We start from the raw sequence: 24,982 nt of genomic DNA on the forward strand, positions 1-24,982 counted from the left end.
TGGCTGCTCAGAAGCTATTTTGCATCCTTTTGTTTGTTACTGACATAAACCACATGGAAACTGTTGACTTAGAGTTAAAAAATGCTGTCTTCTTTATCTTAATTGTCTTAATCACCAGGGAGTATGAATAATGATTATAATTTACATCAGATGTTTTGCAGTGTGTTCATATTACTTGTTAAACTTCTCTTGTTAAGAACTAAAGAACTACAATCTCTAGGCAAAGAATAGGGTAACACCTATTTGTTTACACTGAGATAAAAAATTTGTGTTTCACTTGCATGCACAAACTCATTTAACAAATCAAGCAGCAATACTATTCTATACTAACATTATTTTGGTAGCCAAATTGGAGCTGCATTGCTGGTAACTATATTAACAAATTAATATTAATATAAAATATTTGCTTTATATTTCTCAAACTGCAAGTAATCTAAATTGTAGTGAGTAAACTGGAAAATGACCTCTGGGAAAAGCAGAGGTCAATCCTAAAATCTAAAAACTAAAATGGTAGTTTAGCATAAGCTACAGTTATTTTCCTCACATTTCATAAGGAATACACTTAACAGGGGTGAAGCTGATTAACTACCAAAAGTAGTGTGGTTAGAAATATCATGACTGATGTCTTCCCCACAAAGAATTTGGCTGGTGCTAACATAACTTTATTGTAATTATAATACATTACAAAAAATAAATATACTTTTCGTATAAAGCTTTGGAGTTTCTTTAATGTTGCAGTATAATACAGAGATTAGAAGTTTCACCATAGCAATGAACTACTACTCCAAACTTCTGAATGAGTTTGATTCTTGTGATAGAACAAGGAATTCATTGCAGTGAATATTTTTAGTAGTTTTTGGTTGTTTGTGTTACTGCTTTGTTTGGTTTGGGTTTTTTTAATGAAAGTAATTAAATACTTTTTTTCCCAAATTCTAATCTTTTGCTTCCTAGTATGTGTGCTTTGCAAAGGGAGAAGTATGTCTAATTTTTTTTAACACCATTCTGCTTATTTTGTACATAGTATACAAGCCTGGAGTACTTAAAGTGCTTTGGGAAGTTTACACAAAATGGGCATTATATTAGTAATATGAAAGGTTACCTTTAAGAGGTTCAACCTTAAAAGCTGTAAATGAAAACTTTGAATCTTTAGAAATTTTCATTAATTATGGTGACTTCTGGTATAATATACACTTATCTTAATTCTTTTCTTTACAAACAAAAAAGCCAGCCTGGAGATAATTATTAGTATTAAACAGATGACCATGAAATTAAACTGTAGGAAATTAAGTATTTCTGAGCCTAGAGCTCTGAGCTAGCTGAATTGGTGATTTGTTTAATCCCTTTCTTGGCAGAGTTGAAAAGAATAAACGTGAGAAGCAAGCACGGAAATCTAATTTAGTGAAGTCAGTTGACTTTGATAATACAACCAAGTGCCTTGCATAGTAATGAGCAGACCATTCCCACTTTCTGCCTTCAAATCCTTCTGCATTCTCTTACTCAGTTATGAGTTCCTGCTATCTGATACACCGAGCAGATGTCTCATAAAAAGAGCAGGTTATGGTAATGCAGCTGGCCCAATTTGATCTGCTCTAGGGAGCCATTAGCTGAAAACTTTATTTTCTGGAAAAAAGTGTGTTTTCCTGTAATAAGTGTCTTATTTCTACCAGTTAAATTTACATGTAACCATTAAGTTCTAATGTTTGTGTTAGCAAAGAACAGAGAGGAAAAAGTGGGATAACTGTAACTTTCCAAAAGTGCTTAACTGGAAGTATGATAAAAGAGTGCATCCAAGTGGTCAGTAGAAAATGGGCCACGTGACATGCAGGAAAAAGTGGTGGTAAGAGGTAGTAGCGCTGTAATAAAAGGGTTTAATGTTTGTTGCAACTTCATGCAACTGAAATGAGCACATGGCACTCACATGTATTACACCCCCCCCAAAGGAAACTGGAGAATGAAGGAAAGTCACAGCCAGTGTAGTCAATAACTACATGAGTAGCATAGCTAACAGGAAAGTGAAGTCTGCATTTTGTATTTCCCTAAGGTGTCACAGAGTACTTACAACAAGGGAACAAAACCAAAATCTTTTTAGTCTTCCAATTTTTGATATTTTACAGTTGTTTTGTTAAATGGCTTGATGGAATCAAATTTCAGAGCTAATTTTCTTATTGATGTACCTTCTGTGTTGCTGTAGTTACATACATAATATCTTGCCAAATTTCCTTTTTGTTCTTAAGTCTGGAATTGCAAGCTGCATTTGAAGATTGTACCTTACCACTAAATTTTGTGGTTATTTAAAATTTTATTTCTGTTGTGAATGTGAACATTCTAAAGAGCTGGACAGCTTCAAGGCACAGGGAACAGTGTCTTGGTTTTCTTAATACTATGTTATTTTTTTCTTAATGTGTAGTTATCATTTAATATTTATTAACAGCAATTGCTACTTGAATGACAATGCATATACAAGGCTGATGAAAGTTAGGAATTAATTCGATTGTAAAGTCCTAAAAAAATAAGTGTTTTATTCCTTGCCCTTGTCCTGAAGAATGTAGGGTATTTTGCTGGGTTGGGAACTCTCCTTAATGCCACTGTAGTGACTGCTGTACAAGGGGTGCCTCAGACATTGCCTACATGGGAAAGATTGCATTTCTAAAAAACTGCATAGTGTGGTTGCTGGTTACTTTCTTGTTAATGTAAATATAGTAAATACTCTGGCTTTTTAAACTATAGAGGTGTAGAATGATCAGTTTGCTTGCAGTGCTTCAAGTAGTGAAGTTAAAAATTAAATCCAACACTTTCTCAAGTCTGTCATACAGACAGAAACTAATCAGCAGGTTTTGTCTGGTGACTTCCACAGGGTGGAGAATGCCTGCACTAAACTTGTCCGGGCAGCCCAGATGTTGCAAGCAGATCCTTATTCAGTACCAGCTCGTGACTATCTGATTGATGGCTCAAGAGGCATCCTTTCTGGAACATCAGACTTGCTGCTGACATTCGATGAAGCGGAGGTAGGAATCCCAACATGACTGACATAGGTATCTGCACAACAGTATTATTAATTAAAATATCCCCCTTTCTGAATTAGCTGACCTAACTATTGAGTAGATTAATAATTTTAACTTGATTGGAAGCATATTTTTTTATTCCTTGTTTTAGAAGGATCTTAGGCTTGTTGCTCTGCTTTGTTTAGAGCATCTTTACGTGACATAATTTGCCTGTGATTATTGCTGAAAAAGGCCTGATCCTATCTACTGTCTTCCTGACAATTTTCTGTATTCCCTTCACCATACTCATTACTGATTCTTATATTTTCTGTATCCCTTCACTAAAAAGCTCTAGGCCACTTCTTAACCTGTTTGTCTGACTCAGTAACTGTGGCAATTTAGTTGGCCTTGGAGAGCAGAAGGTAATACAAATTTGGACTGTCTGGCTGGGCAGGCAGAAAGTATATTCTGATAAATCTTAGAGTTGCTATGTTTTGTCTGCTGCACAAGTCAAGGAGTGGCTCAGAATTGCAGTTTGTCCATTGTCATATGCACAAAAAAAGCCATAGTTGCAAGGAATCTTAAAAAGGAGTCATGTTTGAAGATGTTTTTGGGTATAAATCTTAGTTTTGGCGCTCCTTCTGGGCACATGGAATCTTGCTCATTTCTAAATAAGAAATAGTATGCTACAATGAAGAAACGAAGCTCATGCTGTTAGAAATGCTGATGTTAATCCTAATTTTGCATTAGTCTGTTAATCTATGGAATTGTGTTACTCTTCCATCTGTTCTGAGTAGTCTAACATCCCATCCTTGTCTCATTTAATCAGCTAGTGCTACTGTTAGCATGCTTCTCTGAAATGAGGAGAATGCTGTGGGATTTCTCTGTGGCAGTTGTGATTCTCATTATTTTAAGTGATTTTTTAATAGAAGTTTTAGAGGACAGAATTTCAAGGAAGTATTTTAATCTCCCTGCTTCCAGTGTTTTGGAAATGACTTGAGCTCTCTGAAGTTAATGCTTCATTGTACTGGTCTGTCAACTGCATGTTAACCAAAGGAAGACATTAGTCTGGAATGATTGACTTGTCACAAATACAGAAGTTGGCATGTCTCTGTCCTACTGTCTTTCAATATGAACTCATGTTGGGACAAACTGAAATGAGTTTCAGAGGAAAGTTTGATCTATTCTAGGGACTGAACACTGCATGTAGTTGATACAAATCAAATGTTAATTAACTCGTTCTTCAATAAGAATTGTGTATGGTGTTGTCAGAAATAATGTGGTTTGGGAGGTTAGAAGATAAATTGACAGAGAACTCTGTTTTGGAATCAAGTAGGAACTGAAAAAGTTAAGCTGAAGTGGAGGTCCAGAAGTAAAGTACAGCCTTCATAGATTTTTCTGGAAAGCTTAAGATTTTTGGATCTATCTTTCCTGCTGGAATGCTGGATAATGTTTTATCCATCTGTAAAACTGTGTGGTGAATATTTCCTCTGAAAGCTTGAAGTCTGCTTTCTGTGTAGTTTTGCTTTGTGATTTAAGTTAAATATTTTTATTGATGAAATTGCAATGAAAAACTTCAAGCATGCCAGTGTACCTAAATGCACTTCTTTATAACCTGTTTTCTCAATGCTATCCTCATTTATCGTACAAAGTGAAAACACTGGAAGCAGGATTTTGCATTTCTGAGTAGTGGAAAGCTGATTAAAATATTGGCTTGTCATAACAGCACTCAAGTAATGATATTTTGGGTAACTTATTCAGTATCTCAGACCTTTGTGATTCCACATTCACCATGTTAGCAAATGCTATACCTATTCTGTCTAATAACAGGCTTGCATTTCTAATTCAAATGTAACTTAGCTTCACCTAACAAATAATGGGACGCTCCTCTTTTAGGTCCGCAAAATCATCCGTGTCTGCAAAGGAATACTGGAATATCTGACTGTGGCAGAAGTGGTAGAGACAATGGAGGATTTGGTGACATACACGAAGAATCTGGGGCCAGGTTTGATTTGCTACAGCCTTTCACAAATATACTAAATATAGTCCTTTCCACTACTTTGTTTTCCCCACAGTACCTTCCTCACCTGAGTTTCGAGCGTTTGGGCAGTGATAGAGCAGCTGCTTTGAAAGTGTCTGTTGGAAAGAGTTTTAAACTAGAGGGTGAATGATGACTATTTACTGATTCACATTCTCCTTTAAGAATGCAGAAGAATAAAGATGTTGATAAATTTTATGTGGTACACATATATTTTTTCTACACTGTGAGGGAAGTAAGCATGCATTAGTAAGGGTAAAACAAAAAAGAAAGGAAAAAGCTCTGTAACTAAGCACTCACAGATACAAAAATCCATTAAACTGATAAAATGTCTGTACTAGCTGAGATAGTTGGGCCTAGTAGAAATTTCTTGGAGTAGTATAAAAGTACATGCCATATATTAGAATCTTAATGAGGTTGCAGAAATAACTGTCTTGCAGTATAATACAAAAGCCCAGCTGTTACAGAAATTCTTTGTTATTTGATGCTCCTTCACTGCTTGTTACTTCAGTGTGTTAACTCACACTGTCACCAGAGTAAGTGATTAGTAAGTAGCTTCTGGCATCCTATAGAAGCTCTGTTTTTGCCTGAGCTAAATGCTGCTCAACACTTGCAGCCCATGCCTACAGAACTTATGCCTGGAGTCATTGTTCCCTTTAGATATGATAATGGGCATCTGAACTTAACTATTAATGTGAGTACTATATAAATAACAGGAGTATGTGCAGGTATGGTTAAAATCAAAGAAGTGCTTATAGGTTTTATGTTGAAAGTAGAGAGAACATGATTACCTATTTAGGCTTTTGTCATTTGAAAGGAAAAGTGGTTCTGCACAGCTCACCTCTCTGTGCTGTCAGTGTGAGGATTCTACTACTTTTCAGTGATGTCATGAAAGCAGTGTTATATTAAGATGCTAACCAACAGAAAGGTAACTGAGCCAAAGAATGTACAGCTTCCTTCCAGTTTTGTCCCCTGTAGGAGAGAGAGTAGGACCACAACAGCACCAATTTAAATAACCTTAAATTTTTATGAAGTATTGTCTGAAGTTTCCATGTGTTCTGTGTAGTGAACTTCACAAGTCTTAGATATTGCAAATAGATCTGCTCTAAAATAAATTTAGTTCTTTTCCTACTTCTAGGGCACTGAAATATTTCTAGCAGATCTGAAGTATAAATAAATACAGTTCTTGACCTCTGGTAGAACCTCAAGGCAAACAAACAAAACCCTGATGTTTCCTTTCTCTGTCACTTAAGGCATGGATGACATCTTAACAGAATAGGAGAAAAAAACCACCCCATAAATTAGCTTCCAGAATTCATGAAGTGACTTTGTGTCCTAAACCAGTAATTTCAAGTATTTTCCAATTTTATTGGTGGGATTTTAAATCAAAAATTTAGAGGAATCCATTCTACTTTACACAGTGGCTAGATTTTGAATCAGTGACTTCTCTGAAGTGTCTGGAATGTGCTTTAAGTAACAGCTGCTAATATAAAAATTGTTTTAAACTTCAATACAGTTTTCATGTGCCTTGTTCATGTTTTGAAAACTCAACTGTTGCGATGTTCAATTGCTTTAATCTTTAGGGATGACAAAGATGGCCAAAATGATTGATGAGAGACAACAGGAATTAACTCATCAGGAACACAGGGTTATGCTGGTAAACTCCATGAATACTGTGAAGGAGCTATTGCCAGTACTTATTTCAGGTATTTTTTGCTTTGTTTTCTAATGCCCCTCTGAATTACTGTTTTGAACTGGAGTTCCAATGTCTTATATTTATTAAAAATAACCTTGACGTTGCTTCTGCATTCATTGCAAATAACTGTGCTATTTGTGTTAAAACTACAATCTCTTTGAGATAAAAGGGTCCATGCAAAAGAAAATGTACTCTATAAGTACTGTGGGTCATCTTGACCACTGATTGGATTTTGCATGTACCTTTTTCTAATCTATGGTATTTTCACAGCTATGAAGATTTTTGTAACCACAAAAAATTCTAAAAGCCAGGGAATAGAAGAGGCCTTGAAAAATCGCAATTTCACAGTAGAGAAAATGAGTGCTGAGATAAATGAAATAATCCGTGTATTGCAACTCACTTCCTGGGATGAAGATGCCTGGGCGAGCAAGGTACTTTTCATACCTACATTTATATGTATGTTTAATTTTTATCTGTGTTTGCCCTTATAAACTTATGCTTTTGACACTGTTGAAGTATGTTATTTGTGCATCAGTTTTGTAACACTGTGTAATCACATCATATAACCTCTTCAAGGTTGAAGAATATCTTCAGAGATAAATATATTCATGTGTCTTTCAAAATTAGCTTTCTCTCAATAAGCAAAGTTAAAGTAGTGTGGCATTTGAAGGTGGCTCAATAGTTTACAGCAACTCAGTGGTCCAGCAGAAGACAGATTTGTTCTGTTTAGTTTTGGCATCATTAGGAAATCCAGAATTTCTAATGATTCCTCTCAGACAAGGATTTTTTTACTATAATAGCAACTTTGTAGCTAGGTATTCATAAGTGAGGATGAGATTTTTGTTCTAGATGCTGCTAGAAAATATAGGAAGCTGTCATAGTCTTTGTACAAAAGTCCTGGAGTTGAGAAATTTTAGTATATTTTTGGGAGATTCCTCCTTGAACACCTTCCCCTTTTTCCCCTGCCCTAGTTTTATTCTGGACAGAAGAGTAAATTTTGAGTGTTTGCCTTGTCTCAAATATGTTAGACTGAACAGCCTTTCTGCGTAAGTAGAAAGGATTGGTTCCTTACAAATCAGTGTTAAACTATGTGAATGACTACAGCCACTTACCTGGAGTTAAACGCTGCTCTGAAGTGATACTGAAATGTCTAGAAGACTGTAAAGCAGGTCTGACAGACAAAATCATAAAAGTGCTATGGGCTTACAAATAAATGTAGCTGAGTAACTGAAATTCCTGCCAATTTTTTTTTGAGCACTTGAAAGTAAATTGCTAAAGGGATTTTTTTAAGGGTTAGTGCTATGAGCAGAAAGTTAGTGTAAGTATCATTAAAGAATATATTGAGGCCTGAAGCCAGACTGGTTAGCAAATGCAATCTTGCAGGAAATCTAACATTGATGTAACCTTGACATAAAATCACTTTGGCCTATGTTGTTTGGCACTTGACCTTTAGTTTGCCTCTTGAGTTATTTCGTCACTATCACTTCCTTATTATGACTACTGTATGCATCTTTGTTTTTGTTGTCCTGTTTCTTACCCTTTTCTCACCTTTAGAAGGTAAGCTTTCTCCCACACCCTCCACCTTTACCTTGTACTAAAATCAAAGAAAGCATGTCTGTGGGATTTTTGTGCTGTGTGCTGTGCAACTCCTTGTGTGCCAGCTGTGACACCATACTTATGTTTGTACACACAAAGTTTTAAAAGGATCTTAATAGCTCTGTCTAGCTGTCTGTGGAAGTGGCTGTCACTAAGAGAATGGTAATTGCAAGCTGAACTGCATTAAGACTGTCTTTCTGAGTCTGATTAGAGTTAGGCCAAGATTTTACAGCACATTCTTGCTGAATGCTTTTGTGTTAATTTATGTTACTTGTCTTTGTAGCAGCAAATAAAGGATCCAGTCATGCAGGAATGAGCTTTCTGCATGGCCAGAAAGCTTTATTAAACCAGGAATTTTGTCTATTCCATAATGTTTTACTAGCAACCTTCCTTCAGTTCAGGTGGTTCATGTTCTTTGGATCTAGGCCTAAAACTGCAGTTTTGTATGTGCACTTTTTCAGTTCAGTTTTATTTTTTGATTTAAGCTTTGCTGTATTTTATGAAATGCAAATACAGTTTTATTTCACACAACAAATTTGGAAGTTTTTGTGGTAAAGAAAAATGTCTCTTGCAAAAAGTTGGCAATTTAGCCTTAGGAAATTCTTACTCTTCTTGCTAGAGAGGAAGATCAAGAAAGGATTTCATTAAGAAAACATTTGACATATTAGCAATATTTCCTAATGGAAAATATTGGTCATTATGCTTCATGTGTAAGTATGTTATGTGGACTAGTATAATAAAAGTATCATTATGTTCTGAACTGAGAACTTTTTAATTGTATTTAGGTTTTGAATTAAGGTACACTGATGGTTTGGAACTATAACACTGGGGATTAACCAAATAGTCAGGATAAAGCATTTGAATTGAAAGATGCAGTGGGATGAAGAAGCAGGAACTAGTTTGCTACTGGCCACCTGTTACAGACCTTATCCTGTATTTGCATATATATCTAACAGTTGACTTACTCATTATTTTTCTGGAAGGGAGATGAAGGAGCTATTTAATTGTAGTTGAGGTTACTGTTGCATGCATTTTGCAGCTGCTGGTCATGGGAAAGATACTTTCCCCATGTTTTTCTGGAGCAAAGTAGGGTGTTTGCAGATGCACAGCCTTGAATTTTTGGCTGTGTAATAAAGCTGTTGTTGATGTTGGAGTTTATTTTATGGTTATTATTCTATCTTGAATTGTTTATACATTGAAGTATCACAGTCTGTCTAGAGAGAGTGGATGATGAACAAGGTATGGAGCCAGAGCTGTAGGGGTTTTTGTAAACTATTTTGTTGGTCTTCTAGACTCCAGAATGTACATTACTGTTACTGGATTCCAATAATCTCTACTTGCACCAACACTGCATTTTTTGAAATAGTATGCTGCTTTAGAATTGAAATACCATTCTCTCACAAAATCTTGGGGGGAAAAAATAAATCTGTATTTCTTTCATTCAAAGCTTTCCACCTTTTTTCATTGAATTTTTGATTTTACAGAGGAATTGAGTTTTCTCTTGTATATTCTTAGTGTTTACTTTAAAATAAATTTTGAAGTAATACTCAATACAAACATCTATTTCCATAGAAATGGAAGGAGTTAAAAGTTGTAAGAAGCTGAGGAGTATCTGGTATCTTGCAGGATTGAACCCTGAATGGTGACTAAGCTATTTGTCCAGCCAGGACAGGAGGCTGGCTTTGCCTATTTCCTTCAACATTGCCTTCTTTGGTAATGAAATGCAGATATCCCTACACTAGACCACTTTACTGAGTCAGAGGTTGTGCTTTACATTCAGTTGGATTTATTTTGCTCTTTTTCAAAGCAGAGCCAATACTACCTACTCCATGAATAAGTGCAACATTCTTGGTAGTGGCAGAAGTGATGCATAAAAGTATCTTGAATAAGGGCTTATTTGCTTTTGCAACTACTTTGAAAAAAGCCTGCTTGCTCTTTACCCTTCAGACAATGTTGCCCTAGTTGTTTAAGTTGATTAAGTTTTTTATCTCCCTGAAAAAGTAATAGTGCTGCTTTTTTTAAATGAAATTCCTTTTGCCAACAGGGGAACTGCAGGGAGATGAGAAAATGAATCAATTTTTGCTGATAAAACAATTTTTTTGCAGCCTAGCCATTGGATGGTTTTTTCCTTGTTTGCAACTGATATTCTGCTGGTAAATCCCAAGAGAGTTAAATTTTAAACAAGATTTGCTTTTTTAGTAAGGAACAAGGTATTTAAACAGGTAGAGAAATCAGGACGATCCAAGATACTTTTAAGCAGTAAGAACTTGAGCAAGTTGCTGTGGTTTGTTTAAACTGAGTATTTCTGCTTTTGTCTTCCTGCTTAATAGCCTGACTTGGTGGACAAGTCCAGACCTTTTCCTTTGCCAAGTATCTGACACCAGACACAGCTCTTGCAGAAACAGCAGTGCAGTATCAACAAACCTAGTTAACAATGCATTCTAATTTTCTATTTGTATTACTCATCTTATTGCAACAAAAACTCCTCATGAAGCTGAAGTTGAGAGAGATTCCTTGAGCTGTGAAGATGGGAAATTTAGTGCTTCAAGATCAATTGTCTTGGAACACTTCAACTGCTACACTAGGATTTCACCAGATTTTTTTAAATAGGGAAAGGGGACAGTGTTTTACAAATGTGAGTACAGAGGCACACAGGATAGCAAGACTTACACTGAAAAGCAATCCAGTTATATAGCCTTCATATGACATGGCAGATGCATCCTGTTACTGCTTGGGTAGTTCTAGCAATTATCTCAAATCATGAGGGTAAAATCTAAAATAATGATGATTTTTTCCTCAGAAAGAAGACTTTAGAGTCAGAGGCATCTGTATAATTTTGCTGAAACTGCAACTCTGCAGGCAGCTGAGACAACACAAAAGCCTGTGTGAGTGAAAAGGGAGGGGCAAAGACAGTTTTCCCAACACTCTCCTTTTCTCAGCCCACACCTATCATCTCATCAACACAATAAGCAACATCTGTTGCCTTTTAAAAATTCAGTGGGTTCTTTGTTTCAGATTGTTTCTGGGTAGATGGGCCTGCAGCAGACCATTCATTTTAAAGTCAAGTGGCTTCAGCCCATATATAAAACATAGAAAACTGTAACACCTACTTTAATAGGTAGTAAGGTTTCTATATACATTTGAAAACTTTAATGAATATCTACTTGTCTCTTATCATACAGTAAATGCACAATTCTCAAACTATAGAGAAGACAGCTTTTAAAAGAATGTGCCTGCTTCCCACTCCTTAGCTGCATATCCTACCTTTTTGAAGTTTTTTCAAAGAGGTCCCAACTAAGACTTGAGATCCAGTTTCTAGATTTGAGAACCAATCATCTATCTGAAAATAATTCTGCTTTTGGTGCTCTGTCTCAGACTGTGATTTAAGAGCCTTTACAAATACTCAGCAGTGTCACAGGACACTTTAGAAAGTTGGTTGCTTACTTATATTATAGCACCTTATGAATAGCTGACAGACCAACATGCCTGAATAAAATGCCAAAATGTTTACAGTATTGTGTCTTTGAGACTAAGCAGACAGAATGAACAATTCCCCAAAAATGTGGCATTTTTTTAGTGTTGTCAGGATACCACATGCTATTCCAGATACTGATCATTGATGCTTGTTGGCTCTTCTTCATACGAATGGGACACGGGCAGTCAAATTCAGATAATAAGGCAAGAGCCAGACTTCTTTTTATCATCTGTATACTAATCATAGGATGTTAGATGCATTTCAAATTATTTCAATGACATGTGTGGTAAAAAGCTATTTTGGCTTTTTTCCAACTTTTTACTTAAGGTACTTGTTTGTGTTTTCACTGTCCTTCCATTTGTGTAAGATGGAAAACTTGTGGCCTCTAGTGGAGAGATAGCACACGAATAATAAACAGAGTGTGTGGAGAAATCAGAACTGGGTGGTTTTATCTCCTGGAGTCAGGTGTTGGATAATAGTGGCAGAGTAGCGAAAGAAGCAGCAGCTTTGATGCTTCTCTCAGAAAGTTCAGAGTTTAAAACAACCACATGTAAATACATGTGTTTCTCTCTGAAGGCATTAAACTCCATATCTGAGAGTTTCAGGAATTAGCTGGTAATCTATTTTTTTGCAAACAGCAATTGTTTGACTTAAAGCAACAGAATAGGTGAAAAATGCAAATGTGCAGCCTCTTACACTGAAGTAAGTAGTAAAATTCACTGCCCAATTTTCATTTCTGAAAGGTTTACTCTAATTACATAACTTTTCTATGTGCCCTGATGTACAGTAAGGAAAAAAGGGAACTAACTCCAAGATGTGTGCTTATTAGAGCTCCAGTTTTAGAAATTAAAACACTAATAAATGAAGGAATAGAAAAGTCACTAAAATTGCATGCTTATTTTCTGCATTTTGAGTGAAATGAAAATGTCTGTCCTAATGGGAAAGAAGTGATTATGACCTGCTAGTTTGAAATTGGTTTTTGAGCTGCTTATACGAATGTGTTTCTGTAAGTAGACTCTGCTTTGGTTGTGTTGATTATTTGTGCATTTGGGGTTTTTTTGAGATTCATTTTGGTGGTTTCTTTTTTTGTAAAGGACACGGAAGCCATGAAAAGAGCATTAGCCTTGATAGATTCAAAGATGAATCAGGCAAAAGGTTGGCTGAGAGATCCAAATGCACCTCCAGGTAATATTAAAAAAAAATAACAGCATAAAGTATTTTCTTTTTTAAAGATCTTAATATTTCTGTTGTTTAAGGCAAAATTGTCTTTAAGCACTGTTAACCTATACATAGTGGATCATTCTGAAGGAGCCTATATTAATTACTTTATTGAACAGTACTTAATTGCAGTCATTGGTGATGTTTAAAATCCCTCCTTTTTATTTTCAAATTTGTCTAACAGAATCTCTTTACATGTTTTTCTTTCAGTCATGACGTAAAATTTTTAACATGAAAATCTGCCATAAATGCTCCAATTGCAATTATCTTTACTTATATAAGTGGTTTGCCTTTGTATGTATCTTTAAAGTAAAAAAAGCTAGATAGAGGCCTTTCCATTTGGACTTTGAAAGACCTTATCAGAATGACTTCCTCTGAAATCAAAGCCAAAATAATAGAGTTGTAAAATGTGAATTGTTGGGGTTTGGTGTCTATCTCATGGCTTTTCAATGAATGTGTTTTCCCAGCTGAACCCAATGCAGTTAAATGTGTTGGGACATGATGACTTCAGTAGTGTATTAGTACATGTCAAGGAATGGCTTGTTTGTTGTACTGACTGACTCTGTGTCTTAGGGGATGCTGGGGAGCAAGCAATAAGGCAGATCCTTGATGAAGCTGGAAAAGCAGGAGAACTGTGTGCAGGCAAAGAACGCAGAGAGATTCTGGGAACATGCAAAACTCTGGGACAGATGACTGACCAGCTGGCTGACCTCCGAGCTAGGTGAATCTATTGCTTTGAATGGACAGTTTGCCAGTGCTGTTAAAATGTTTTTTCTGAACTTGCAGTTGTGTCACTTCCTAATCTGTATTTTTGCCTTTTTTTTACTTTGGTCTTTTCTGAATAGTATGTTTTAGTAAGGGAAATGTTCATTATAGAACATGATGATCAGAATTGCTGAGGTAGATAATTCAGAGTTTCCTTAATGTCAAACCCGTAACCTTCCTCCAAATTAGGCAGAAATGAAGTTTTAAACTCTACTGTGAAGTCTGTCCTCCAAAGAGGATATACCCCAATTACTGTAAGATACTTGAATATTCTAGTCTTTAGGTGTTTCCTTTGAGTATAAGGAATTTTTCAGCTGCTTATCAATGTAGTGAATTGTTAAGCTAGAGTGCTTTAAAATTGGTTTCTTTATTTTGTTGTAACACTGCTCCCCACCCTGCAAAAATACCACACCCAGAAACCCCAGAAAGCTATTCATTGTGATCCATTAAGGATACAGGTGATAGTAAATTGGTATAATATTTCTCCTTAATGTTAATGAATCTTTCAAACTGTTTGAAAAAGCAACAGAAGTCAGGAGTGTTTTATTTAAAATAAAATTTAAAAAATAATTAAAAAAAGGTTTAAGGCCCCAGTGAAGTGCAGGAAGTGAGCAAATGCAAATTATTTGGAGAGCTGTGTTTTGAGTCACTTCAAGAACAAGAATTCCCTGCTATCACTTTAAATCCATAGCCTGCTCAGCTCCGAAGTGTTGCAATGATACTTACACAACTGGAAATAGTTTCCAGGAAGAGTTGTTAGTTTGCTATATAAAAGCTAAAAAGGCCAAAACTCAGAAATACAGGTTAGATTGTCATTGAAGTGATAGCTGTAGTAGTGGTAGTGGATAAGAAGCTGGTTTTAGTTTATCTTCTCTTGGATTCTCAGTTGATTGCCCTGATAGAATTTAAGATCTGCTTTGCATCAGTTTTTGCACAGTGTTAGAAAATAGGCAAAACTCTTATTCTTCTTCCAAAGCAGTGGCTGGTGTCAGCTTTGTATGATGTACAATTTTTGGAGGTAAAGGAAGAGACAGGACTTAGATTTACTAAAAAATGATTTAGTTTATATACTGGTTTAATATGTAAATAGCTTCAACTCAGCCAGTGAAAAATAAGGTATAAAGAAACGTATTTTGAAACTCTGGCCTGACTGTGTAAATACACCTCAACATCTCAATAGCTTGTCATCCTTCCATTTACTGTAGCCTTTTAAAAGTTAGGAGTTTGATTAAGTTCACGTGTTAACAAAGCTTTTCAGTAGTCAGCTGATTTTGGAAGAGAGCAGCAAACATACTCAGGCATATGGATCTAAGTAATCTTTCTATCCAGCTTCTAACTCCTGAGCATTTGAACAAACAGTGCTAGTGCTGTAAATTGTTTTCTACAGCCCTGTAAATTTGTCTTGCTAGTATTCTTCTCAGCATTTTAAGATCTCTTACGAATAGCCTGTAACCTTTAATCTACTTTGTCAACATGATTGAGGCAGCTAAGATATTTTATTTTCACTTACTGACTTGCTGTCCTCACTTAGGTGTGGGGAGACATAACTCCTGCAGATTCTGACCCTTTGCAAGTCTATAAATGAGAAGATAAGAGGCTTTGTCTGGTGTACTTGAATGCAACTGTATCCATAAATGGCCTTACTTTGTGACACTTAAAAACTGTTTGTTCTTCTGAGGATGCTAAATGTCACATTCTGAAATAGGGAAAATAAACTTAGTTTTTATCTCCTCTTGTTGTCATGTTATTCCTCAGTAATTTTTTGCTTTCTTTGGGGGGGAAAAATCTGATTAAATACTATATGTCTGGCAATAATAGCTGTGAGTGCTCATAAGCAGTTTTTGTTGCCTCTTCACTAGAAAAGAGCTTTTTCCAGACCTGAGCTGAATCTGTGGTGCTCTTTTTGTCTTGGGCAGAGGACAGGGTGGCACACCCATGGCTATGCAGAAAGCACAGCAGGTGTCCCAAGGTCTGGACTTGCTCACTGCCAAAGTGGAGAATGCAGCCCGCAAGCTGGAGGCCATGACAAACTCCAAGCAGGCCATTGCTAAGAAGATTGATGCTGCTCAGGTACCACCAGGGATTTAATAAATACTTCAGAATGTGATGATGTTACTGCTGTTAGAGATGTTATTCTGAACCACTGTAGTTGCTTCCAAAACAAAACTTGACCGGAATAACATAGAAGGGGTACTTGTTTTAACAATGAACAATCTTAAATTCAGTAATTAACAGCGTGCTGTGAGTTTTACTTCAGTTCATGACCTTTTCTGGTAACTTTGTTACTAAAAATTAATAAAGTAAAGTGATGGAACACCTTAAATTTGCATATGAACTAATCTTATTAAAGAAAAGAGTAGAGGAGTTTCAGGCTGCACAGACTGATGGATAAAACTAGAGCCCTTTCTTTGGGTTCTGTTTTGAGAGTGGAATCTAGGATTTAGAACTTAATATTCCTGACAAAAGTGAAAAATGCAGTTTCATTAACATTTTTCTTTTAATTGATCCTTTATTTTTGTAACTTTATATCCCTCAATGGTCAGTCTGTTACCCAGTGATAACTATGATGGTGATTAAATGAACATGTTATATATACCTTATCTAAATGTGTATATGTGTATATAATTATCAATATATGCAGATACGTTAATATTACATATTTATCAAATGAAATGCTAATGGAACACTTTAGGAAGAGCTCTAGAAAGTGTGCCCCAGTGGGCTCAGGAGGATCTGTTTTCTTTTTTTTTTCTGAAAGCTAGATTATCAGTCTCTAAAGGCACGAGTTAAATTTTACTTCTGAAAATATTGTTGAGGGGAAAGAGTGAATGTAAAGTCTTGTTTGACATCTTTTTCAAAACAGGAAAGCTATCAGACCATAGAATGACTTAATGGTCTTTCTGACTTCTGAAGTCTTTGACTTCAACAGAAATTGCTTTTGAGAAGTATTTTCTCTTAGATAAAATTTTGAAAGCCGAATTGATATTTGGTGTTTTTTGGAAAGCATCTATAGAAATAATATTATTGTTTGTCTTCACCTGTACACGACTTCTTTGTATTAAGAATTGGCTTGCAGATCCTAACGGGGGCAGTGAAGGAGAAGAACATATCCGGGGAATTATGGCTGAAGCAAGGAAAGTTGCAGAACTGTGTGAGGAGCCTAAAGAAAGAGATGACATCCTTCGTTCCTTGGGGGAAATCTCTGCTTTGACAGCCAAGTTGTCAGATCTGCGACGACAGTACGTATTAGTTTTATCACCATTCATTTGTTTGAATTACTATCATTTTCCGTTCACAATGCTGGGCAAGATCAGAATATTGATGATTAATTGGATTAATGATGATTAAAATAAAAGAAAAAGCCTAGCTTGCACTAGCTTCTTTAAAAGAAAAAAAAAGAGTAACTGAAGATGTTACCATTACAATTACCTAGAAATATTTTCTTTCTACTGCCTATGGAATATTTGACAAGCAAACTGAAGCCAAAAGTGAGCTCATTTGTACTGTCAAAACAACGAGGTAATGGGAAATTTAAGTTTGTTTATACAGGCAGATGTCATCGCTGTTTTTTGCAAAGCGGTTTACTAAATGTCAAAGTGGAATATCTACCACTTCCATCAGTGTTCTAAGCTGTAACTGCAAACTGTATAAAAGAGGTTGCTTGAGACTGGAGAGGAGAAATGGTTATTGTATGAACTGTGGTCTTCATCTAAGACCAGTTGGAATACGGAGATAAATATTTTTCTTGCTTCATTAGTTAGATAGTTTAATTGAGTTTTTCTTGAGCTTTAGGTGCTGCAGGTCTTAATGTGCTACTTCTTGTCAAGTTTATGTGTAGCCTTTGGCCTGGGGCTGCTTACTTTTCTGCTTGTAATCTGTATGGCATTATTGCAGTTGCTCATAAGACAGCCATGGATGTGGGAAATGAAGTCATACATCAGTTTTAGCAAGGACAGTACTATGCCTTTCCCCACCTTGGTGCTGTGTTGAACATATGTAATACCCAGGTACCACAGCAGGCAATTGCTCCTCAGAGTCTCAACTCAAGTGTCAAATTTAACCTTATTTAAAAAGTTGAAGTAACTTTCATTGTGTCTTCCTGCTGAATTTGAGACTATCTATAAATGATCTTTATAGGACTATACTTTTTTTTTTTAAATGTTTAGTGGGAAAGGTGACTCTCCTGAGGCCCGTGCACTGGCTAAGCAAATAGCTACATCACTTCAGAATTTACAGTCCAAAACAAACAGGGCTGTGGCAAATACTAGGCCAGTTAAAGCAGCTGTCCATTTGGAGGGCAAGATTGAACAAGCTCAGAGGTGGATAGACAATCCTACAGTTGCTGATCGGGGAGTAGGTAAGTGTTTCCATGTGTTCTTCCCCCCCAGTTTCACAATTAATTGTTAGTAATTTTTGTGGTGGAAACAATTGCTCCTGAGATGCTGAGGATGCATTGACTCTTCACTGATGTGGAGACTTGGAGATTTATAGCCAGCTCCTGGCTGAGAAATTATAGAATCAAGTTGGCCTGTGATTCTCTTTGTGTTGTGGAAAGAACAACTTTCCTATTCATTCCTAAAGAATAGGAGAACTTTTGCTGTACAGCGCACAAAGACAGGCTGCTCCTTGCTTTTATTATGCAAATATAGTGTCTTGAATTTGAATTTATACCTACTTCAGCAAATTGAGTAATTAAGTCCTTCAGAGAAGAGAAAAATATTCTTAAACCTGACCTAAAAATATCACTTCTTATATGGTTTCTGGGTTATCTGAGGAGAATGCTACTAATTAAAGAGAAAGGGGATCTGATAATCCAAGTATGCTATCAGTGTGGTTCAGGAGTTGCTGTACTGAGAGCTTATTGTAAACCATTTCAGAAATGTCTTGTTTATCTTCTCCTGATGTTATTGCAAGTAGATACATGAAGCTTGAAAACTGGATTGAGTAGTTTTTTCCACAACAGTCCAGCTGATCCCGATGACTGACTGGAAGCACACGTTATAAGAAGTGGTATAACTGCAAACCTTTAATACCACTTTCTCACACTTCTCCCCATCTGTCCAGATAACTTCTGTTGTGTGAATAACCAATGACAGATCCTTGAACTAAAGATTGAATGATGTTGATAGCTTGGACATCTGTGAAGTCTAAATTTAAAGGAAACATTTTAAACAGAATAGTGGGGTTCTGTATTTTGCACTTGCTGATGAGTGGATTGCATACAGAATGGGATGAATGAGAAGGTGGTAGATAGGTCTCCTAAGATGTTTTGACAGTGGCTGAAAACCTTCCTAATTTTGATCTTTCTCTTGAACATGATAACCTGTCAGGTGGTGGGCTCAAAAAACCATGAAACCTAAGTTTAATTTCTGTTATTTTTAGTTGAAAAGAAACAAAGGTAGCTTAAATCCTCTCTGAAGTCTAATGACCTAATAAATCATGAGGCTTGCATACATACTGGGGGCTTGCTGAAGAATTGAAGTTTCTCAACAGTCAGTTTAATCAAATGCTGGAGTAATACGTGTGACAAAAATGTGTGTAGAGATGCAAGATGTGGCATGTCCCATAACTTTAATGTTTTTAGTTCAATAAAGAAAATTCTAACATGAGGTCATTGTATGCTTTTTTTCATTTAAATGTCTTTCACTTGCACTGGCACTTGGCAGGATATATTAAGATATATTAAGAATATAAATCAGATATGTTCTCTTTTCAGTCTGGACAGCACTTCTGGTAGAATTTAGCCTAATATTTTCAGTGCTATAATAACGGTAGAATCCTTCAGTGTTCTCTGCAGTAGTAGGGACTATGTTACAAATAATCCCGTGGGTTTGCTGGTAACCCAGGGCAGTGCTTCAACAAAAGCTAAACTCTGAAATAAAATAGAGGCATAATGTGTATTTTGTTTTATAAACATGTCAGCTACTTGACTAGTGTTGGCTGCTACAGATATTGACTTGCACTCCTATTCTGAATTACCTGAAGTAGTAATAATTGGCACATACAAACTAGGCAAGATGTACCAAAATAGTAAACTGGTGTGTGAAGCATTCTTGCTTGGCTGCACTTGACCTAGCAAAAGAGTAATTAGAAAACATCTTGGGACATTCCAACAGCACCAAACTTAGCTACACTGATAAGTTTTCTAAAATGATGGTGGCAGTGCTGAGTGATTCTTGGATAGTTTGGTACCGTGACAACTTCCTAAGTAATTTTGAGCTTGATCACAAAGTTGGATTGCATTAGCTTAAAATTATTCTTCTGTAGATCTTTGAGGGACTTAATATATGATGAGTTCTTTTAAAAGAATACTGCTGTTGTGTTATTGAAAGAGCAGAGAATTACATTCCTATGAAAGAGCAGGAAGTGTCTTTAAGTGAATGAAGGGAATCACCTATGCTAAAAATGATATATTTTTTTTCCATTACAGAAAAACTTTCAGTTCACTGCAGAGCCTTTGTAAGGTGTTCCCTACCCCCTCCATCTCCTCCAATCCCAGATACTTGACACTTCTTACCCATGGTTTCTGGAATTCTCGGAGGGGGCATTCTGCTTTTTTTATTTATGGTTTCTACTTGGCTTTTCCTCTTGCTTCTGGTACTCATGTTCTGATGATTTGGGGGTGAATTGCAGTACTTGGAATTTGCAAGTGGTTTCTATTGGAGTTAACAGATTAGTTATGTCATGGTTAACTTCTGTCAGACCACCGTAGTTAAAAAGGATGCATCTCTAGCCAGAGTTGCTGAATTAAGCAACTAAGAAACTGGAGAGAGTTGAATTCCTCTGTGGGTTTGATCTGCAATTCCTCAATGATAAACTGCAGAAGATCTCTTTCACCACCTAGAAAGGTGTTTTAAAAACCCCAAGAATTCTGATGTGTCAGTATGTGTCAATACTTCTCGGTGCATCTGATTTGTACCCTCAGTCTTTTGTTCCCCCACATGCTGATGGAAGATGACTTGTTCCCCTGCAGGGCAGGCAGCGATCCGGGGGCTGGTTGCCGAAGGTCGCCGTTTAGCCAACGTCATGATGGGCCCTTACCGGCAGGACCTGCTCGCCAAGTGTGACCGTGTGGACCAGCTGGCTGCTCAGCTCGCTGACCTCGCTGCCAGAGGGGAGGGGGAGTCCCCTCAGGCCAGGGCAATTGCTGCTCAGCTTCAGGACTCACTGAAGGTACAAGTCTGCTCTCGTGCAGGCAAGCACACGATACACTGAAGCACTTGAGCTCCTCTGACCAAGTGCTTGTGTGTGTGAGGCATCAATAAAAAGAAAAGTGCTCCAAAAATCCTGTTGGGTTAGCTGAGATGTTTCAACCAAACTTTCTACAAAGACCTTGTTATCGTGCTTAGGGCTTAGTTCCAAATGAACAGTTTAACAGAAAAATAGAAGTCTCTTTTAAAAGAAAATAGTGTGCTAGCATTGCAAATTTGAGGGGCAAGATCTCAAATGGTGCTGTTCGTAGCTTCTAATGCTGCTTCCAGGAGTAGTATGTAAGCTTCATGTATTTCAAATTATGTAAAAGGTAATTAATCATGATTTTAAGGTTATTTTATCTTAATGTCTGCTCTCGGAATGGGCTTTTTTTAACAAGAGGAGGTTTTATGGAATTTGAATCCCTACAAACTTTATACCCCTGTATCATTTGCCAGTAATTTTCCTGTATTTTAAGGATCTTAAAACACGGATGCAAGAGGCAATGACCCAGGAAGTTTCTGATGTCTTCAGTGACACCACAACTCCTATTAAACTGTTAGCTGTCGCAGCCACTGCTCCCTCTGATGCTCCCAACAGAGATGAGGCAAGTATACCCAGGTGGTCTTTTCCTTCCCATGGGAAGCTTCACTTAGTGTTTAATTTTACCTGAATTGGTATTTTGAAAAATAAACCAGTGTTCTGAAAAAAGAATTGGTATTTTTTTCTCAGGTTTCTGTTACATGTTTACTAATTCTGACAGCATAATGATTACTATGCAAATCTCTCTCTGGACTCTTGGAGACTGTGAATTGGATATCCCTGGAAACTCAGGATATCCCTGACTTCAGTAAATGGCAAAGATTTCTCCTTGTAATGTTGGTATCACATTGCCTTCAGCTGGCTGAAAATTCTTGTGCAAAAACTGCTGACACATTAGTTAGTGGATTTTATATCTCAGCATTACATAAGCTGATTACAATAGTCAAATTCATGCCAGGATTTATCAACAGATTCAACTTCTTCTCTTCCTGGATATTGTTTCCTGTACTTCAAAGCTACTGGCTGCACGTGAAGTATCTAAAACTCTGTGTGTGGCAGCTCTGTTTGTCTAGTTTGTTTTAAACATGATTAAAATTATTCCAAAGGCCTTGGAGAATTCAGCTTTATGACAGGATGGCTTTTTGTCAAAGTATTCTGTTCCTTGAAAGGACTGTGAAAGGAAGGAATTTTTTTCCAAGGTGAAACTTCAATTTTTAGGGTAAACTCCCTTATTTATCTTTAAAATATAGTTACTTTTGGATTATGGGTTTGAAGATTAATATCTAGGAGCTAAAGTAGTTTTAACACAGTATTTGTTGCAGCAGTAGTCATCAGGAATGAATGAACTTAATACCTCAAAGCTATAAAATATATATGTATCCTTAGTTGCCCAACTGAGTTAGTAAAAAAAATCAAACACCTTCAAAGCTTTTGTGTCCTCTTGCATCCTCTCAGAATGAATGAAATGTGGATGTTATGAAGATGTCTCTGACACTTTGAAGAAATTGTGCATTCTGTTAGGAAGGTTTGGGCTTTTTTTTGATGTGTCTTCTCTTTTGACAACTAGGTGTTTGATGAAAGAGCAGCAAACTTTGAAAACCATGCTGCTAAACTGGGAGCTACAGCAGAAAAAGCAGCTGCAGTTGGAACTGCAAATAAAACTACTGTGGAGGGCATTCAGGCAACAGTGAAATCAGCAAGGGAACTTACCCCACAGGTTGGCTTCCTTGGGCTGGAAGGGCTGTTAAAAGGGCTGGGGATGACTTCTGGGGAATTTTCCTTGTGCTTCTCCTCTTGATGTTAATACCAGCAAGGAACATAGCGCTGACACTCTTAAAAGGGGAATGGAAAATATTTATATGTATGATAGCAAGTAGAACAAAATGATGAAATTACATGTCTTACTCTTCAAATTCTCGACAAAAGTGTCTATGACTTAGACTTAAAATGATTTTCAGGCTTAGTAAAATATGTAAGTGGAAAAAAAATGCTCTAGCACCCACTTCCACCTAAAATTCTGGTAGTGTAATAAATATTGTACTTTAGTGCTTTCACGAGTTGTTTGTAAGATATATTAGTATGTAACTGAAGTTCCAGAAAAAAGGATTTGTGCCAACAAATTCCAGAAGTATTGTAGATCTTCAAGCAGCTGGATGTTGCACTAGAATTAATGAACTAGTATTTCAAATGAGGAGCTACACATCCAGTCTTGAAAAACCAAATGCATTTTCAAGAATACGTGTGATGTTGATATATACTGATAATTAAAAATGTTTTTTGTTGCCAGGTAGTATCAGCTGCTCGTATCCTCCTGAGAAATCCTGGAAATCAAGCTGCTTATGAACATTTTGAGACCATGAAAAACCAATGGATTGATAATGTAGAAAAAATGACAGGTAAAGTAGGAATTTTTGTTGAAGATCCTACCTGTGGCTAAATAGCTTGTGTAGATTTTTCTCCATTCTGTTTGGATTGATGAAACATGCATAAGAGTAATGACTGATTAAAAATAAGAGAAGTGGGAACATGGTCTCTGACTTGAGGAATATGTATATGTTACAGTATATGCAAAATAGCTGGCTTCTGATGTGTTAATACTGAGCTGAGGGGAGCAAATAGCCCTTTAGTTCTCTTGTAGGAAAACCAGAATACCATTACTTTTTATTGCAATTGCTCTTCTAGCAGTATATCACTGTGACAACTTGAGGTTTTTTCTGTATAATCTTGGCATGTTGAAATAGGACAGATAAGTGAGGGTAAGAAAACATGTTTTAAAATGTTGTTACAGCTTGATGAATGCAGTGAATAAAACAAAGCTGCTGATCTATTGAATCTTGCTGAGACACCGAAATGTTTCAGTCCTTCCCAAGTGCAGATCCTTTGCACTGATCTACTAAACACCTGACTGTACACTACCTCCTTCTCCATCCCAATGATTAAATTGTGGGTATTGTAAATCTTACTGCTTTGTCACTATACATCATCCCTATGTAAAAGCACAGCAGAGGGATATTTCCTTTTGAATGAATGGGAGAGGTACAAAAAGTACTGAATGTGCTTAAAGAAATTTGGTGGCAGGAAGGAATCTCTGCTGCATATGCTGTATAAACCATTTCTTGACTGAAACAATGTTCCATGGTAGATGAGTAAGAGCTCAGGATGTGATTAGCAAGCTTCACTATGGCTGCTGTGACAGGGGTACCACATAACCAGAAAAATAACTGCAGTAGTACATTCAGTCTAATTTCCATGCCCTCTCCTGCTCTTCCCCAGACCCCAGTTTTAAAATACTTACTTTTCTGGTTGTGAACTGTCTATAGAATACCAAATATCCCTTTCCACAGATGGAACTAGAATACTGATACGTTTAACTTTTATTTCAGGGTTGGTGGATGAAGCCATTGACACTAAATCTCTGCTGGATGCATCAGAAGAGGCTATTAAGAAAGACCTTGATAAATGTAAAGTTGCAATGGCCAACATGCAGCCTCAGATGCTGGTAGCTGGTGCCACCAGCATTGCCAGACGAGCAAACCGCATCCTGCTGGTGGCAAAGCGGGAGGTGGAAAACTCAGAAGACCCTAAATTTCGGGAGGCTGTTAAAGCAGCCTCTGATGAGCTAAGCAAAACTATATCACCCATGGTAATGGATGCTAAAGCTGTGGCAGGAAACATTTCTGACCCTGGTAAGGATTCAGTCAGCTAATTTAAGATGTACTTTTTACCGACTGAAGATGACGTGAACTAGTGCTCATTTTTTCTTGTACAGCTGTGTATCCTCTTTTATGCAAATATTGTGTACACTTAAATCTCACAGAATGATGAAATCAAGGTCACACCACTAACTGCTGAATCCTGCTCTTTTCAAATGCAGTCAAAGGCCTTTGGCATATTCAAGAGAAAAAGAATTCATCATTTTAGTTTGATATGTGATTTCATAATCTTAATTAGAAGTACTTGTTACTAGTTTTAAGTAGTAC

The 24,982-nt window shown here is 36.7% G+C and overlaps 1 protein-coding gene across 2 annotated transcripts in view; it reads left to right on the forward strand.

Annotated features, from left to right (window-relative positions):
• Positions 1-24,982, forward strand: part of VCL (vinculin) — a 57,758-nt gene that overhangs the window by 22,303 nt on the left and 10,473 nt on the right. For both annotated transcript variants that reach the window (XM_051800863.1, XM_051800864.1), the window contains exons 3-16: positions 2,855-3,005; positions 4,878-4,986; positions 6,603-6,725; positions 6,986-7,146; positions 12,881-12,971; positions 13,578-13,725; positions 15,686-15,839; positions 16,833-17,008; positions 17,936-18,126; positions 20,743-20,942; positions 21,439-21,567; positions 22,570-22,719; positions 23,290-23,398; positions 24,386-24,688. In XM_051800863.1, coding sequence (XP_051656823.1) covers positions 2,855-3,005; positions 4,878-4,986; positions 6,603-6,725; positions 6,986-7,146; positions 12,881-12,971; positions 13,578-13,725; positions 15,686-15,839; positions 16,833-17,008; positions 17,936-18,126; positions 20,743-20,942; positions 21,439-21,567; positions 22,570-22,719; positions 23,290-23,398; positions 24,386-24,688 — 2,195 coding nt within the window. The remainder of the gene's footprint in view (positions 1-2,854; positions 3,006-4,877; positions 4,987-6,602; positions 6,726-6,985; positions 7,147-12,880; positions 12,972-13,577; positions 13,726-15,685; positions 15,840-16,832; positions 17,009-17,935; positions 18,127-20,742; positions 20,943-21,438; positions 21,568-22,569; positions 22,720-23,289; positions 23,399-24,385; positions 24,689-24,982) is intronic.

The sequence above is a fragment of the Manacus candei genome, unplaced genomic scaffold, assembly GCF_025592945.1.
Source record: "Manacus candei isolate 608988 ecotype Guabito, Panama unplaced genomic scaffold, ASM2559294v1 h1tg000050l, whole genome shotgun sequence".
Classification (NCBI taxonomy): Eukaryota; Metazoa; Chordata; class Aves; order Passeriformes; family Pipridae; genus Manacus; species Manacus candei.